The sequence below is a fragment of the Symphalangus syndactylus genome, chromosome 16, assembly GCF_028878055.3.
Source record: "Symphalangus syndactylus isolate Jambi chromosome 16, NHGRI_mSymSyn1-v2.1_pri, whole genome shotgun sequence".
Taxonomy (NCBI): Eukaryota; Metazoa; Chordata; class Mammalia; order Primates; family Hylobatidae; genus Symphalangus; species Symphalangus syndactylus.
In genome coordinates this window covers 61,989,754-62,008,685 of record NC_072438.2, presented here as the reverse complement: position 1 = coordinate 62,008,685, position 18,932 = coordinate 61,989,754, and the positions used below count along the sequence as shown (strand labels likewise).

The following is an 18,932-nucleotide window of genomic DNA, read 5'->3' as shown; positions in this document are numbered from 1 at the left end:
AACATTTTATATTTGCTAATTGGGTAGAACCCGCAATTCAGCAGGTCATTTTCAATATTTCCATGTGTTGCTACTAATGTTAGGGAAAGCTTATTTGAGCAGCAGAGTGAAGACTACAACCCCCATTTTCCACTTTAACCTAATTTTCTTGCCACTATGCTATACTACCTTTCAACTAGTTAAGTATGGGTTATCATATTACTGTTTATATTTTTTCACTTGCCAAATTTTGGAGTCTATCGAAAAATCACATTAACAAAAATAAACCTCCCATCTCCCACTCAGAAGAAAAAAAAAAAAAAAAAAAAAAGCAGATGAGGCAAAGTTGGCAGTGGATTCGCTTTCAAACTATTACTGAACAACATTCAAAAATTCTAATAATTAACATTTCTGAACACTTACTTTAAGCAAGGACCTCCATTAAGCACCTTATAAATGCATCACTTCATTTAATCATCACAACCGTCCTAAGAGGCAGGCTTCTTTTTTTTTTTTTTTTTGACTGAGTCTTGCTGCTGTGGGTCTGGGCTGGAATGCAATGGTGCGATCTCGGCTCACTGCAACCTCCGCCTCCCGGGTTCCAGCAATTCTCCTGCCTCAGCCTCCCAAGTAGTTGAGATTACAGGAGCCCGCTAATTTTTGTATTTTTAGTAGAGACGGGGTTTCACCATTTTGGCCAGGCTGGTCTCCAACTCCTGACCTCAGGTGATCCATCCCCCTTGGCCTCCCAAAGTGCTGGGATTACAGGCGTGAGCCACAGCGCCCGGCAGAGGGAGGCATTATAATTAATCTCTTATACAGATAAAGATGCTTAGGTGCATGAAATTAAGAACTTACCCACTATCACCCACGGAAAAAGAGAAGAGTTGGGGTTTGAATCCACGCAAGAGCCCACGCCCTTAATCACTAAGCTACCAAGATATAACTCTGTAGATGGGAAACTATATCTATTAACTGGCTATGGAATTTTAAAAGCCAATTTTATAAGTTACAAAAATAGATATGGATAATTATTTATTCATTGGAGCTGACTCACAATTCAGAACACCCAATGTGATTTATTCTTTGGTTGGGGAAACAATTATTGATCCGGTGTTGATTCGTGTTCTGGAAACCACATGAAAATACCTAAGCAGCCGCAGATGCTGAGCGGAGCTGGGCCAAGTTGATAAGAACTGCTGGTGGTAGGAGCTCCAGCATAGCGCACAGGGCGGGCCCAGAGAAAGTCGGGCCCATTGTTGGGGGATTCGGCTTCCGGAGGAGGGGACACCATTCAGGGGTGTACCAAGCCCCAGAGGCAGCGGCAAGGGAGACTGTGGGGAACTGGGAGCAACAGCAGGTACACTCCAAACTCTTTTGACGGTTCGAAATTCCCGCTTTCTCCATAGAGATGCTTTTCTTCGTATTTCCTTACAGTGCTCTGAGTCCATTACAGGCTTTTCTTTTCAGACACTTCTCTCACATCCGTGGGTCCTCGGCCCCCGTCCTTTATTTTTGCTAGGCCGCTAAGGACGCTAGAAAGCGGTTCGAACTCCCGCTTTTTCCATAGAGATGCTTTTCTTCGTATCTCCTTACAGGGCTCTGGGTCCATATAGGTTTTTGTCTCAGGCACTTCTCTCATATCCGCGGGTCCTCGGCCCCCATCCTTTATTTCTGCTAGGTCCCTAAGGACACTAGGATGCCGAGGAGGGAGCCAGGGGACCCAGGCTTGAGGACTGAGAGTGAATTCTTGAGGGGAGGTGAGGAGGAAAAAGGAGGGACCACAGCGTGGGGCAGGCGAGCGGCGAAGGACCAACTGTGTGGGGTAAGGGAGAGGACGATCCCCGGGACTCAAGCCAGCAGACAGGAGGACCCAAAAGGAAACGGAACTGTCACTCTCCTGGGGGGATGATTGAAGCCAGCAGGCAAGAGGACAAAGAAGGAAATGGGACTTTCACTTGGCTGTGGGGACGGTTGAAGCTGAGCCTCGAAGGTCCCAAATCAGTCTCTGCTGCTCACTAAGGAATTTGATAAGCACTGAATCACCAGCTTGTCACCGAATTTCACAGGGCAAGACCATATTCACTGAAAGGATCTTGACCTAGGAAATCAGAAGAGCAGGCAATGAAGATACCTAGAAATGAGTTGCCTGGCTCTGCCAGTGTGGCAAAAGGGATATCATGCAATGATAGCAAATGGAATATTAGTGATGGTTTTATAAGGAAATAACAGGGTCTTCTTTGGGGGAAGGAATTGAGAGAAAATCAAGCTCAAATTTAAATGCATTTATTTCAAGAGCCAGATTCTGAGACAAAACCCTAGTAAAACCTTTTTTATTTAAAAGGTTAGGTACCAAAAAAAAAAAGTTGGGGGTGGAGGGAGTTTCCATTAACTACTTCAGATTACCATATAGCACTATTAAAGAATAACAGTACTATCAAATAGAAATTATTTTTAATTTTATTCCAAAAGGAATTTTACTGTATCATGGGAGACTATTACAAATATTTTTCTGCTGTAAGGATCAAGTTCTATTTAAGGGATTTTATATGTAGTTGTATTTGCATATGTCACACATAATAATTCGAGATAATAATTCAAGAAACAAAATATACAGCTAAAATTCTCTATTAAAAATCATTAATAATTGCTAATGCAAAATAATATTTCAAAAGAAGAAAATGAGATATCTTGATGAAGTAACATATTGTCAAGCAATGTCTGTTTTGGTTAACTTCCTTTTAAACAATAATATGCCCCCAAATTGCTTTGAGTAACTACATCAGGAATTTTACTTACATTTTACTTTGTAGTCCAAAGTAAAATGTGTAAGTTACCACTTTCACACACCATACATTGGTTCATGTTTTTTTCCTCAACCTAACATCCCTTGTATTTTCCCTTTCTTCTTTGCTAGAGAAAAATCTAAAGACAAGTGTCTCATACTTGTTTACATTACATCTGAAGATGTAAACTCATCCAGTAAGAATGGACAAATTGACTTTTGCAAAGTAGCCAGCATTTACATTCTAGAATTCTGAAGAATTTCTTATGATTGGTTTCATAGGACTAAAACTGAAACTCTTATTCTTCAGCAGTTAGCTGGCTATCCCCAAATGTTAATCCCTTATACAAAATTACAAGACAATAGAAATGCAGAGAGATTGCTTTGAGCACATTAATTTCCATGCATCTTTTATTTACCAGTTTACCAAACAAAATATAAGAAATAAGCATAACAGCAGAAAACATTTGTGACATGATAAACAAGTATTTTTAACATCTTAAATTAAGAATAATTACAGTTAAAAGTCATGCCTCAGATTTAATATTGCATTAGTAAAGAAACAAATATAGATAAGTCAACTGGGGTGTGGGTGGTAAGGAGTGGAAAAGACAATGCATTTGACCACTGTTAATATTGGTTATAACAAAAATTCTCTGAGTGCAATGGAGCCCAAGTAGGTGCCCTATGAGTTGAATATAGAAATGTTAGCATTTGAGCTATGAACACTATTGTGGTGCTTTAGATCTTATTTATTTATTTAACACTGTCTACTGTTTACTACTTTTAGGCATGGACCAAAGCAGTGAAGGATGTATGAAAAAGATTAGCAGTGTGAATCTTGACAAACTTATAAATGACTTCTCACAGATAGAAAAGGTATGTAAAGATAGAAAACAATTCTACTATATAGGGATACATGGAACAGATTTTGCCAAGGGAAGAAGTTGGGAAGAAAGAAAAATATACCAAAAAATGATCAAGATAATAATGTATTTTGCTATACTCTTCTCTCTCATTTTAAAACTCCATGTTTAAAATATATCTGGCTTTGATTCATTTGTACTAATACATCAAAATGTCCCTATGACAGGGGAACAAATAATTTATGTGTTTTTGCCAAAGTCAAACAGATAATACATATAGTAGTCCCCTTATCTGAGGTTTTGCTTTCCACAGGTTCAGCCACCTGAGGTCAACAGTGGTCCAAAAATATTAAATGGGAAATTCCCAAAATAAACAATTCATAAATTTTAAATTCTGCACCATTCTGAGTAGCACAATGAAATCTTCCATTGTCTCTCTCAGTCTTGTCCAGGATGTGATTCATCCTTTTGACCAGTGTATCCATGTTGTATTATAGACCACTTGTCTGTTAGTCACTTGGTAGCCACCTCGGTTATCAGAAGGGTGAGTACAGTACAGTAAGATAATTTCAGAGGGAGAGATCACATTTATGTAACTTTTACTACAGTTTATTATAATTGTTCTATCTTATTATTAGTTATTGTTATTAACCTCTTACTGTGCCTAATTTATAAATTAAACTTTATCATAGTTATGTATGTAGAAGTAAAAACATAGTATACATAGGGTTCAGTACTATCTGTGGTTTCAGGCATCCACTGGAGCTCACGGAACATATCCTTCCATAGATAAAAGGGAATTGCTATACTTGAAAGCCTACATTGTCCAGGCAGGGCAGGGTGGCTCACACCTGTAATCCTAGCACTTTGGGATGCTGAGGCGGGCGTATCACCAGGTCAGGAGATTGATGAGACCATCCTGGCTAACACGGTGAAACCCCGTCTCTACTAAAAATACAAAAAATTAGCTGGGTGTGGTGGTGGGCTCCTATAGTCCCAGCTACTCAGGAGGCTGAGGCAGGAGAATAGCGTGAACCCGGGAGGCGGAGCTTGCAGTGAGCAGAGATCGCACCACTGCGCTCCAGTCTGGGCGACTGAGCGAGACTCTGTCTCAAAAAAAAAAAGAAAGCCTACATTGTTCATAAACTCAGGAATGGTTTTAGTAAACATTGAAGTAAATGCATATTTCAATCTGTTATTATAACTACTCATTTTTTAGTATTTCCTGTTCTATCTGTTCCATTTTCCTTCTTTTTTGCCTAAAAGCAAAGCCATTTAAAGTCTGTCTCCCCAACTCTGGACAAATGGTAGACCAAACCCACAGGTGTATATTGGGTTTATCCTCCCTCCTCTGCCTTCAATAGCTTTTGAAAAATGTAGGTGGTTAAATGAAAGAATTGGGAAGTGACTTTGTGAAGCAAGAGTGGGAGGGAGGCTAATATCTACTTCTGTTTTCTCTTCTTTTCTTATAATTCTTTTCTATTCCTTCTTTTCCTCAGCACACACACATACAAATGTCATAATGAAAGAATTTTTATGATCACGCGTATTTTGAAGTAATGTTATGAGCTTTTTTTAAACAGTGAAGTTACGTGTTCCTAACCGAGTGATTCCTAACATAGTAAGACGTAGAAAGGAATAAGAAGCATTTTTGGCAGGAAAGGAGTTAGTGCAATGATTTTGGAAATTAATTTGGAAATATCTGTCATATTCTTAAACACTTTAAATAAGAAATAATTGTTCATTTTTGAGGTGATGATGGTATTGTGGCCATATTTTGAAAGAGTCATCTCTTGGAGATACATATGGATGGTAATATTAACAGATGAAATAACATAATGTCAGAGAGTTGCTTTGAGATCAATTCAAAAGTGGTGAGACTAGGGCAGTGGATAGAGATACAGATGATATAAGACAGTTCATGAGTTGATTTTTGAAGCTATTTGAAGAGTATATGGAGGCTTATTATACTATTCACAAAAATACCCAAGAGATATGGTCAAGAATGTTTAACCATTACAAAAAGTAGAATATGGCCTCTCGCTCTCTCACTCTCTCTCTCTCAATAAGAGACTGGTTAAATAAATTACACCATATTCAAAAATGAAACTCAACGTAGCTGTTAAAAAGAGTGAGGTAGGCCAGGTGCGGTGGCTCACGCCTGTAATCCCAACACTTTGGGAGGCCGAGGCAGGTAGATTGCCTGAGCTCAGGATTTTGAGACCAGCGTGGGCAACATGGTGAAAGCCTGTCTCTACTAAAATACAAAAAATTAGCCAGGTGTGGTGGCGTGCCCCTGTAATCCCAGCTATTCAGGAAGCTGAGGCAGGAGAACTGCTAGAGCCCAGGAGGCGGAGGTTGCAGTGAGCCAAGGTTGCCCCACTGCACTCCAGCCTGGGCGACAGAGTGAGACTTCATCTCAAAAAAAAAAAAAAAAAAAGAATGAGGTAGATCTATGTGGCTTTACATGACATCATCTACCAGATAATAGTACTAAGCGGAACAGCCAAGGCACAGAACAGAATATAATATGATTTCTTTCTATAGCTGCACAGTCATAAAATATTTTGGAAACATATATAAGGAATTGTTAACCATGGGACTGAGAGTTGAATAGTTGGAAAGAAAGTGGTTCAAGTTAGGTCATATGTTTACTTTTCATTTATAACTGCTAGTCTGTTTTAATATTTTACCTTGTTACTTTTTAATTTGAAAATAAGTTGGGAAGTGGGCTTATTTAAAATACAGTCATATATTGCTCAATGACAAGGATATGTTCTGAGAAATGCATTATTAGGCAATTTTGTCATTGTGTGAATGTTATAGAGTATATTTACACAAACCTAAATGGTGTAGCCTATTGCACACCTAGGCTTTATGGTATAGCCTACTGCTCCTAGGCTACGAACCTGGACAGCATGTTACTGTACTGAATATTGGAGGCAATTGTAACATAATGGTAAGTATTTGTATATCTAAACATAGAAAAGGTACAGTAAAATATGGTATAAAAGATAAAATTGGTACACTTGTATAGGGCAACTCCATTATAATCTTGTGGCACCACTGTTATATATGCAGTCTGTTCTTGATCAAAATGTCTTTATGCAGTACATGACTGTATATGTATTTTTATTAGACTTTCAGATATTAAGTGGTTTGTATTTTCATTAGTCTGCATATACTTAATAAAAATTAAGCTAGCAGCATTGATTTGCTAATAATAAGTATTCTATTTCTTCTACAGAAAATGATAGAAACCAATGGAAAGAACAATATACTGGATATTCAGTTGGAAAAGAATAACTCTCTATTAAAAGTAATGCAAGCAAAGGAGGTCTCAATTAAAGAAGGTTAGTTATTTGCTGCCTGAGGAATGCTAATTCTAATGAAAGTGTTTTTCAGTTCAACAGTGATTAATATTACACCATATATTTGTAAAGTGTTTTAAGTCCACATAGAACTTTCCAGACTATCATCTCATTTATATCCTTATTATAGCCCTGAAAGACATGTAAGACGGGTATTATTACTCTACCTCACCAATGAAGAAACGTAGAATGAGACAAGTTAAATAATCTTTCTGAGACTGCTCAGCTTTCTGAGGCCAATAAGAAATGGCCAATTGACATCTCAATACAGGCCTATAAAAACCATGGGGAAAAAATTAAGTTGAATTTCTACCTTATAATTACATCAAAATAAATGTCAAATGTGTCAAAAATTTGTGTTAAAAATGAAGCTGTACACATATATTGATTTGCTCTGTCAACTGAGAGAGCCTAGAGACAATAATATCCCACTGACATTGAGCATACCTGGTTCCCAGATCTTGGTTTCTTATACCATTCTCTAATAAAAGGAACCAAAGTTTTTTTGAGACATGGCTGATTATAGCGCTGGGGCAGGAAATATGCACAGTAAGCCTCAAGCATCTTGTAAGGGCAGAAAGTAAGAAAGTCCTCAAAAAGGAAAAAACAAACAAACAAAAAGCACCCCACAATGATGGGAGTATGTTAAAAGTGAGACAAAAGCCAACTGAAAGAGCCAAAGCTGGAACAACGTGAGCTAGCCCAAAGTATAAAATAAATATCCATGAATCCTTACTGATATAAATAAATGATTTAATAAATAAACAATTGGGGAAGAAGAGACACATCTTCTGTGCAGAAGAATTACAAATGACTTTTGTAGATATTTTGCCCTCAGGGAGGAAGAGCATGGCTCCACACTCATTAATCATGGGCTCAGTATAGTCACTTTCTTTACTATAGGGAAGACACAGTATGGAAAGGGTGAGGGTAGGGGAAAAGTAACTACAAAGTGGAGAAGCCTGACAAATACTACCTCAGCTACATGATCAAGGTCAACATAAATTGTTATATCATATGGATAGTATATACTCTTGATAAGATATGATAAAGATGGCACTTCTGTGGTCTTTCTCCCCAAAACCCATAACCCTAGTCTAATCATGAGATAAATATCAGAAAAATTCTCATAGAGAGACATTACAAAATACCTGATCAGTATTTGCAAAACTGTCAGAGTCATCAAAACTAAGGAAACTCTGAGAAATTATCACAGCCAAGGTTTGAAGATATAGTAAAGTTTATTAAAAGTTAAAAAGATGAAACCACAGAAAAACTAGAAGAGAAATGTAGGGTTTTTATTTTTATAATGGAGAAGGACTTTCTAAGTGTATGACACAGCATATAGAAACAATGAAAGAAAGGATTTGTACTTTTGACTCTAAAAAATTAATAAACTTTTTGGAGCAGTTTTAGGTTTACAGAAAAAAATTGAGTGAAAGTACAGAGAGTTTCCGTATACACTCTCACCCCACCACTTCCTTGTTATTAATATCTTGCATTAGTATGTTACATTTGTTACAGCAAATGTGCCAATTGATCCACTATTATTAACTAAATTTTGGTCAGGCATGGTGGCTCACACCTGTAATCCCAGCACTTTTGGAGGCCGAGGAGGGTGGATCATGAGGTCAGGAGTTCAAGACCAGATTGGCCAAGATGGTGAAACCCCACCTCTACTAAAACTACAAAAATTAGTCGGGCATGGTGGCAGGCGCCTGTAATCCCAGCTACTCAGGAGGCTGAGGCAGGAGACTTGCTTGTATATTCAAACATTTAAAGAAGAAATAATACCAATCATACTCAAATTGTTCCTAAAAATAGAGGAGGAGGAGAGAATACTTTCACACTTATTCTACAAGGCTGATATTACCCTGATACTGAAATCAGACAGAGACACATTAAAAAAAAAAATAACTACAGGCTAATATCTATGATGAATACTGATGTAAAAATCCTCAAAGTACTAGCAAACCAAATTCAACAATACATTAGAAAGACCTTTCATCATGACCAAGTGGGATTCATCCCTTGGATGCAAGGATGGTTCAACATATGCAAATCAACCAATGTGTTACACCATATCAATAGAATGAAGGCTAAAAATTATATGACCATTTCAATTGATGCTGAAAAAGGATTTGATAAAATTCAACATTCCTTCATGATAAAAACCCTCAAAAAACTGAGATAGAAGAAACATAACATAATAAAAGCAATATATGACAGACCAAAAGCTAGTACCATACTGAATGGGGAAAAACTGAAAGCCTCTCCTCTAAGATCTAGAACATGACAAGAATGTCCACTGACACCACTGTTATTCAACATAGTACTGGAAGTCCTAGCTAAAGCAATCAGACAAGAGAAAGATATAAAGGGCATCCAAATTGGAAAGGAAGAAGTCAAATTATTCTTGTTTGCAGATGATATGGACTTACATTTGGAAAAACCTAAAGAGTCAACAAGAAAACTATTAGAATAAACAACTTCAGTAGAGTTGCAGAATACAAAATCAACATACAAAACTCTGTAACATTTTTATATGCCGACAGTGAACAGCCTAAAATAGAAATTTAAAAAGTAATCCCATTTACAATAGCTACAAATAAAATTGAATAGCTAGGAATTAACCAACAAGTGAAAGATCTCTATAATGAAAACTGTAAAACACTGATGAAAGAAATTGAAAAGGACACCAAAAAATGGGAAAATATTCCATGTTCTTGGATTGGAAGAATCAATATTGTTAAAATGCCCATACTACTCAAAGGAATCTACAGATTCAATGCAATGCCTATCAAAATACCAGTGACATTCTTCAAAGAAACAGAAAAAACGATCTGAAAATTTGTATTGAACCACAAAAGACCCAGAATAGCCAAAGCTGTCCTAAGCAAAATGAAAAATACTGGAGGAATCATATTACCTGACTTCAAATTATGCTACAGAGCTACAGTAAGCAAAACAGTATGATACTGGCATAAAAACCGACACATAGACCAATGTAATAGAATAGAGAACCCATGAACAAATCCACACATCTATAGTGAGCTCATTTTTGACAAAGGTGCCAAGAACATGCACTGGGGAAAAGACAGTCTCTAAAATAACTGGTGCTGGGAAAACTGGATATTCATATGCAGAAGAATGAAACTAGATTCCTGTCTCTCACCATATACAAAAATAAAATCAAAATGGATTAAAAACTTAAATCTAAGACTCAAATTATGAAACTGTTACAAGAAGACATCAGGGAAAATCTCCAGGACATTGGTCTGGGCAAAGATTTCTTGAGCAATACCCCACAAGCACAAGCAACCAAAGCAAACACAGACAAATGGGATCACATCAAGTTTAAAAGCTTCTGCACAGCACAGGATACAATCAACAAAGTGAAGAGACAACCCACAGAATGGGAAAAAATATTTGCAAACTACCCCTCTGACAAGGGATTAATAACTAGAAAATATAAGGAGCTCAAACACCCCTACAGGAAAAAAATCTAATAATCCAATCCAAAAATGGGCAAAAGATTTGAATAGACATTTCTCAGAAGAAGACATACAAATGGTAAACAGGCATATGAAAAGGTGCTCAACATCATTGATCATCAGAGAAATGCAAATCAAAACTATAATGAAATCTTATCTCATCCCAGTTACAATGGCTTATATCCAAAAGACAGGCAATAACAAATGCTGGTGAGGATGTGGAGAAAAGGGAACCCTCGTATACTGTCGATGGGAGGGTAAATTAGTACAATCACTATGAAGAACAGCCCGGAGGCTCTTTGAAAAACTGAAAATAGAGCTACTATAGGACCCAGCAATCCCACTGCTAGGTATATACATAAAAGAAAGGAAATCAGTATGTCAAAGAGAGATCTGCACTCTTTATTGCAGCACTGATTACAATAGCCAAGATTTGGAAGAAACCTAAGTGTTCATCAACAGATGAATGAAGAAAGAAAATGTGGTACTTATACACAATGGAGTATTATTCAACCATAAAAAGAAGGAGATCCTGCCATTTGCAATAACATAGATGGAACTGGAGATCATTATGTTAAGTGAAATAAGCCAGGCACAGAAAGACAAACATCATATGTTCTCATTTATGAGATCTAAAAGTCAAAACAATTAAACTCATGGACATAGAGAGTAGAAGGATGGTTACCAGAGGCTGGGAAGGGTAGTTAGGGGCTGGAAGGGAGGTGGGGATGGTTAATGGGTATAAAAAAATAGAAAAAATGAATAAGACCTACTATTCGTTAGCACAATAAAGTGACTACAGTCAATAATAACTTAATCGTACATTTTAAAGTAACTTAAAGAGTGTAACTGGATTGTTTATAACTCAGTTGATAAATGCTTGAGGGGATAGATATGCCGTTCTCCATGATGTGCTTATTTCACATTGCGTGCCTTTATCAAAACATCTCATGTACCCCATAAATATATACACCTACTATGTAACCACAAAAATTGTTTTTAAGAAATACAATTTTATTTGTTCTAAATCTAATGTCCTTTCTGCTGGATAGTACTTAGCAAAAAGCATAAGTTGTCATAAGAATGACAACTTATGGAGCCAAGTGTGTAATAATTCACTTAGGAAGGAAGGGCAAACTACACATGATCAAATTTATTCAACAACAAAGAATGATATATGGACATTTTATCTTCTACATTTGATGCCAGCCAGATAAATAATTTCTTTGCCAGTTAAAGAGAGTAATAATATTAGTATTGAGAATCAAGTACTGCAGAAAACTCTTTACATGTATAATTGCTTTTAATATTTGCAACTATTGTATGAAATACATATTAATATTCATATTTTTGGTTAATCTTAGAGCCCATATTTGAGCCCAAAATGATTATTGATTTACTAAATTATATAGTATAAGAAATAGCTTAATATTCTGACCTCTGGTTTTTTAGGAAGAATTTAGTAGGCCAGCGTTTTCAAATTACACAGTGAAGTCCAACAACAACAACAACAGCAACAGTGTGGATTAAATTTTGCAAAGAGAATTAAAAGCCATTATAATTAGTGAATGGTATTCTCGTGAAGAATTTCTTATCTAGGTTCCATTGTAGAAAAATGTGGTGAGAGAGCCACCTTGTGTTCAAGTTTTGAAAATACACATTTTTGAAACATTCAGTTGCAGGGTTCTGTTTTCAATTTACGGATTACTGAGGTAACTTCAGCTACTATATTCTATGAATCACTGGATTAATTACTCTAAAAGGCACAAAGGCAAGTGATGGCAGAGTCTGTCCATGCCTCTTTAATTTTTGAATTCTATCAGCTAGCACAGTGACACTCATGAAGCAGATTCTCAGCTAATTTCTGTCCAATGTAATTTAACCGTTATTCTCTTACTGGGAAATAGCAAGATAGAGAAAATGCAGGATGATGGGAACTTTGAGTATATGGTGGGGATGGTAGGGAGAGCAGGAAGGAGTGAAGAGCCACAATAGCAGAACCTTATAGCATCATAAAGCTTTAAACTTCTGCAAAATACTTTCATTTCTATCAGCATAGTTGAAAAAGTACATGAGACTGAGTGCAGAATCTCTAATTAAAATGTGAAAAGTTTTGAATTCTCTCTTCGCAGTATTGGTTCTTTCATTCAGTCGACAAAATATATGTTATTTTCATACCAGAGATTCTCTACTTACCCCTTATCTGCTTCAGCTTACTGTAATAGTACCTATCAACCCAATAATCACTAAACAAATATTTGTGGATTGCCTACTATGGACCACAAGTGTTCTAAACAGTCGGAAGCAATGGTAAGCAAAACAAAAAATCGTCTCTGCTGTTGTAGCCCTAACAGCCAAGTGGATTTCTAAAGTAATAGAAATTACCACTACTATTGCTGTCCATCTTGGCTGTTGCTGGTGGCTACCAATATTATAGTCAAGGCTTGGATGCGCATGTCAAGGCTCTAATATTTGCAATGAAACTTCTATCTTCTATTATGTCAGCAGCCATTGGCAGCAAAGTTGCTGAAGCCTTGGAACACCACTTATTGAGTTTTTACTCCTTTTATTGCTAATCTTTTGGTCTAAGACTCAAGCCTAAGTACTAAGAGGACAGACTGGAAGATAGACTAAGAAAAGCATTGTCTTATACCACACAATTGTACCACACATTGTCTTATACCAAAACAATATAATTGGACTCCCTTTCCTTAGGATGTTCCTTCATGGAAGATTTGCATGGACATACTTCTTATAGTTCCTCAGACATATGCAGGTGTGCCTTACTACTTAGGGCAGAGATTCCTTAGGCACATGGTAGGATCCATACTATTCTGTGCTTTAGGAAAGTCATTACCAAGTTTTGAAATTCATTTGGCTTAATGAGTGAGTTAAAAGTAAAGGCTCACGCCTATAGTCCCAGCACTTTAGGAGACCAAGGGGGGTGGATCACCTGAGGCAGGTGGATTACTTGAGGTCAGGAGTTTGAGACCGCATGGCCAATATGGTGAAACCCTGTCTCTACAAAAATATACAAAAACTAGCCAGGCATGGTGACGCGTGCCTGTGATCCCAGCTGCTCAGGAGGCTGAGGCAGGAGAATCACTTGAGCCTGGGAGGCGGAGGTTGCAGTGAGCTGACATCATGCCACTGCACTTCAGCCCGGACGACAGGGCAAGACTCTGTCTCAAAAAAAAAAATTATATTTTTCCTTTATATAATTTTCTTTAAGGTGCTTGGCTGCTTTATTAATATCTTGTAATTTCAAATTAAATGTTATTATTATTATTTTGAGAGACAGGGTCTTGCTCTGTCGCCCAGGCTGGAGTGCAATGGCATAAGCATAGCCCCCTGCAGCCTTGAACTCTTGGGTTCAAGTGATCCTCCTGCCTCAGCCTCTTGAGTCAACAGGACTACAAGGCACACATCATCATGCCTGGCTTAAATATTATTTTATTTTAATAATTTCAACTGAGAGAATAATTCCAAAATGAAAGCAAGCGATTTTAAAATAAATTTATCTTTTATGTTTTAGAATGTGCTACTCTTCATAATATAATAAAAGGGCTACAACAGACCATTGAATATCAACAGAATTTGAAAGGTAAGTTAGAAAAAAAGTAAAATCTAAAAAAGCATTGTGTATTTGAGCACCTTTAAAAATAGGAGTTTTTACATTGTTAATAATAAGTTTCAATTTATCAACTAAAAGAGGACTCCTTACTACTTAAAAATACTTTCCTAGATGATTATGAAATAAGAAATGTTATGCTGAACAGAACAATTCAGTCATGTTCTATCTGATAGTGACATAAAGGGATGTTTTATATAGGTCATATAGTTATTACCTTCAAAAGTTTAGAACTCTATTCTCAGTAGCATTCTTGGTCTTTAATAACCTTGTGTTCAGTTTTGAAGAGTGGATATTACTAGTTAAACCATAATTTTTTATTTAAACCACAGTGATAATTTACCATTTAATTTTTTGTCATAGTGCAAAAAATTCACTGCACTATATTTGTGCAAGTGAAGTCAACACATTCAGCTTATCTTATTTGTAACAATCATGTTAATCAAACAGGCCTACCATTCACAAAACAGACCAACCAAGTATTTTGTGCTGTTCTGACTCAGCTGTGATGGCTGTGAGATTTTCTTCTACTACGTCAGAGATTAGACTAAATTGCCTTACAGGCCCCTTCCACATAAAACTTACATCAAATAAGCATTTCTCATCTTAGACCTCTGCCTTTATTTTAAAACAAGCACCTTATATATGTGAGATAAAATATTGATCATATATGTGATTCCTGTAATTTGAGGTGTTAAAAAGGGGCACTCCTGCTCCTATTTCAATGCCAGGGCTCAAAACAACTTTTCCCTTCCTTGTGACTAAAATACCACACCCAGCTGGGTTCTCTATTCTGTTCCATAATCTACATGTCTGTTTTTTTTTTTAACAGTGCTATACTGTTCTGATTATTGTAGCTCTATAATATATTTTGAAATTAGATAGTGCAATGGCTCCAGGGTTGTTCTTTTTACTCAAGATTGCTTGGGCTATTTGAGGTCTTTTGTAATTTCATATGGATTTTAAGATTGTTTTGTCTACTTCTGTAAAGAATGTCATTGGCATTTTGATAGCGATTGCATTAAATACGCAGATCATTTTAGATAGTATGGACATTTTAACAATATTAATTCTTCTAATCTATTTATCTGTGTCTTCTTTCATTTCCTTCATCAATGTTTTATTACTTTCAGTGTACAAGATTCTCACCTTCTTTGGTTAATTCTTAAGTATTTTTATTGCCATTGTGAATAGGATTGTTTCTTAATTTCCTTTCCAGATATTTTGTAATTTGTATATAGAAATGTGATCGATTTTTATATGTTGATTTTGTATGCTGCAACTTTACCAAATCTGTTTATTAGTTCTAATAGGTTTTCTAAGTATATAGTCATGTCATCTGCAAATATAGATAATTTTCTTCTGTTCTGATTTGGATGCCCTTTATGTCTTTCTCTTTCCTAATTGCTCTGTCTAGGATTTCCAGCACTATGTTTAAAAGAAGAGGCAAAAATGTTAAATACACTCCTGAACAATCATTTAGTCAAAGAATAAACCAAAGGAATTTTAAAAGTATCTGAGACAAACGAAAACACAACATAACAAAACCTATAGGATACAGCAAAAGACATTTTAATGGGGAAGTTTATGGCTGTAAAGCCTAAATTTAAAAGGAAAAAAATATATATCCAATAAGTAATCTATCTTTACACCTCAAGGAACTAGAAAAAGAACAACAAATTAAGCCCAAAGGTAATCAAAGGAAAGAAATAATGAAGATTATAGGAGAAATCAATCAAATAGAAAATAAAAAACAACAGAAAATTTGACAAAACTAAGTTTGTTTTTTTTGAAAAAATAAACAATTGACAAACGCTTGGCTACACTGAAAAAAAAGAAAGATGTCAATAAATAAAAGCAGAAATGAAAGAGAAGACGATACAACTGATATCCTAGGGGGCGTGAGGACGATAATAAGGGACTATTAAGAGCAACTATATGCCACCAAACTGGATAACCTAGAAGAAATAGTCAAATAGCTAGGAATATACAACCTGCCAAAACTGAGTCAGAAATAGTCGGAACACACCAATAACAAATAAGGAGATTGAGTAAATAATCAAAAATCTCCTACCAAAGAAAAGTCTAGGATGAGGTGGCTTCATGGGGAATTCTATTAAACACTCAAAGAAAAAGTAATACCACTTTTTCTTAAACTCTTTCAAAAAATAAAAGCAAAGGGAACACTTCCAAACTCATCCTATGACTCCAGCATCACCCTGACACAAAAATCAGGCAAAGACACTGCAAGGAAAGAAAATTACATCCCAATATCCCTGATAAACACAAACTCAAGAATCCTCAATAAAATACTATCAAATAAAATTCAACAGCCCATTAAAAAGATCATATATCCTAACCAAGTGGGATTTATCCCTGGGATGCAAGTATGGTTCTGTATACACAGATCAATCAATGTGATACACCATATGTTTTCTATTTATTATCAAAATGAATAGAAAAAAAACACATGAACACCTCAATAGATACAGAAAAAACATTTGACAAAATTCAACATCCACTCATGATTAAAGCTCTCACGACACAGGCATAGATAGAGAAGATAATAGGCATGGAAGGATCTTGCCTTAACACAATAAAGGCCATAGATGAAAAGCTTACATCTAACATAATCAGTGGGAGAAAACAGAAAACTTTCTCTTTAAGATCCAGTACAAGGCAAGCACAAGTTTTAAAATAGCCTTTCTTGGCCGGGTGCTGTGGCTCACGCCCGTAATCCATATCCTGGCCAACATGGTGAAACCCCGCCTCTACTAAAAAAAAAAATACAAAAATTCTCTGGGTGTGGTGGTGCATGCCTGTAATCCCAGCTACTCGAGAGGCTAAGGCAGGAAAATCACTTGAACCAGGGAGTTGGAGGTTGCAGTGAGCCGAGATCGCACCACTGCACTCCAGCCTGGCTGCAGAACGAGACTCCATCTCAAAAAAAAAAAAAAAAAAAAAAAAAAAATAGCCATTCTTAAAAATGAATATTGTATGATGTCTCTTGCAAATAAATGATGACTCATTGAGTTCACTTTCCCAATGCTTTTACAAGCCTTGATTGAGCAAGGTAATAGATAAGAACTATCTATATTTGACCATTTTCATCCAATTGATTGCCAAGATAGTATGATTAATCTGCTTATTTAAGCTACCCAGTGGTTTCCTTTCCAATAGCTCTTTTCTCTCCTTAGTAGGAAACTGTTTCTCTTTTTCAGACATTCACCCTTCATTCACTTAACCATATGCCTCAGGGGAAGCTGATCGCATCCAAGCTCCAAGGGAGTTCTTTTGGAATAATTTTCCTCTCTCCCAAGAGATGGACTATTTTCTTCTGGTTGTTATAAGACTGTATATAATGCCTAAAATTGTTGCAGATTTCTTGTTTCTAGTCTAAAAATCATGCCAGCAGGATGATTTTGGAGGATAGCAAGAAAAGTAAACTAAAAGGATCTGGTTTTTTGGTAACATTATTGAGCTGATTAATCAATTATCCTAAGAGACTTTTCAGTTACAATGAGAGAAATGCTACCTTCCTTTAGTCTTATTAATGAATCTTTTCAGTAGGTACTTATGGATTATGTAAAAGATAATTCAATGAGATGTAGAAAAAATTGCAATTCTTATTTATCTTTATTTTTATCTGAAAATTCAAAGCTAGTCATCTTACAAAAATGTAATAACTGGGATAATATTCCTTTTTCTATCTATAAGTTAATTATATGTCATGCATGATACACAAGGTTCTTCTTTCTCTGAGGAGAATGGGAGTTCTAAAACTGAACAATTGTATGTTTACTTTTTCCCCTAGTTTCAGTGTATGGCCATGTAGTACAGTTTATATGTATCTGGATAAGAGGATTGATAGGTAAAATTAGCTAGTTCTAACCAAACTAATCCTTTCAAAATGGACAAGTAGTTTTAAAAAATAAAACATATATTGAGGACAATAATAATTATAATAATGCAAGCACAAGCCAACAATAAGAAAGTATCAGAGCTGTCACTTCTCCTACCCCCATACTAGCTCTTTATCAGGCATATTAAGTTAAAAAGTAGTGAAAGTCTATTAGACTTGATAAAATGTCAGCCAACAGTGGCCAATTAACTGATTTTGGAAAATTAATTTATGGAAAAACCATTGTATCTTTAGAAATGGTTCCACCATTAAGCAACTTCTGGGCTGAAAATGTGTCACTTTTAAGTATTCTCACTTGCACATAAAACTTGGAAACAGAATTCTAACTTTAATGAAAATCTTTCAAATGTACCTCATGTTTCTGGTAAAACATATGAGGATCTCGGAAGTTGTCACTCCCTGCTAACAACAAGTAAAACATTGAGCAAACTGAAAAATCAACATTTCTTAGACTCTTTTGATCAGAGAAGTGAGGTCGCAGGACAAACTGATGCACCTAAAATTGGAGACAGGGAGGCAGACTCAGAGAATCACAACTTACAAGAGCAGAAACCTCCCTGTTTGTCAGACTAGGAAACCCTAAAATGTAATTTTGATGAATTGCAGGAGGCTCAATGTGGTCAAATCTAAGAAATTAAAAATTCCAGGGGACCCAATCCCATAGGAGAGCCCTTATAGTTTTGTAAGTTTTACCTGTAAGAGCTCTACTCAGATCTCACAGTTAAGATATGAGAAAAATTCCCTCATGTTGTTGGCCGGAGGAGAAGAAAAGTAACCATTTTGAAATAATCCACAGCTTCTGTTCTTAACAAAGCCTGACTTGAAAGAAGCTATTTTATCTGAGCCTAAACTACTGGGGTTTTAGCCGAGTATAAGCTGCCTTA

General features: G+C 36.2%; 1 protein-coding gene across 1 annotated transcript in view; it reads left to right on the top strand.

Annotated features, from left to right (window-relative positions):
* Nucleotides 1-1,244: 1,244 nt before the first annotated feature.
* The window catches only part of CCDC152 (coiled-coil domain containing 152), a 49,437-nt gene continuing 31,749 nt past the window's right edge, over nucleotides 1,245-18,932 (top strand). The window contains exons 1-4 of the mRNA XM_055245920.2: nucleotides 1,245-1,339; nucleotides 3,555-3,643; nucleotides 6,878-6,983; nucleotides 14,031-14,099. Of these exons, the coding sequence (XP_055101895.1) occupies nucleotides 3,557-3,643; nucleotides 6,878-6,983; nucleotides 14,031-14,099 (262 nt within the window). The 5' untranslated portion in view covers nucleotides 1,245-1,339; nucleotides 3,555-3,556. The remainder of the gene's footprint in view (nucleotides 1,340-3,554; nucleotides 3,644-6,877; nucleotides 6,984-14,030; nucleotides 14,100-18,932) is intronic.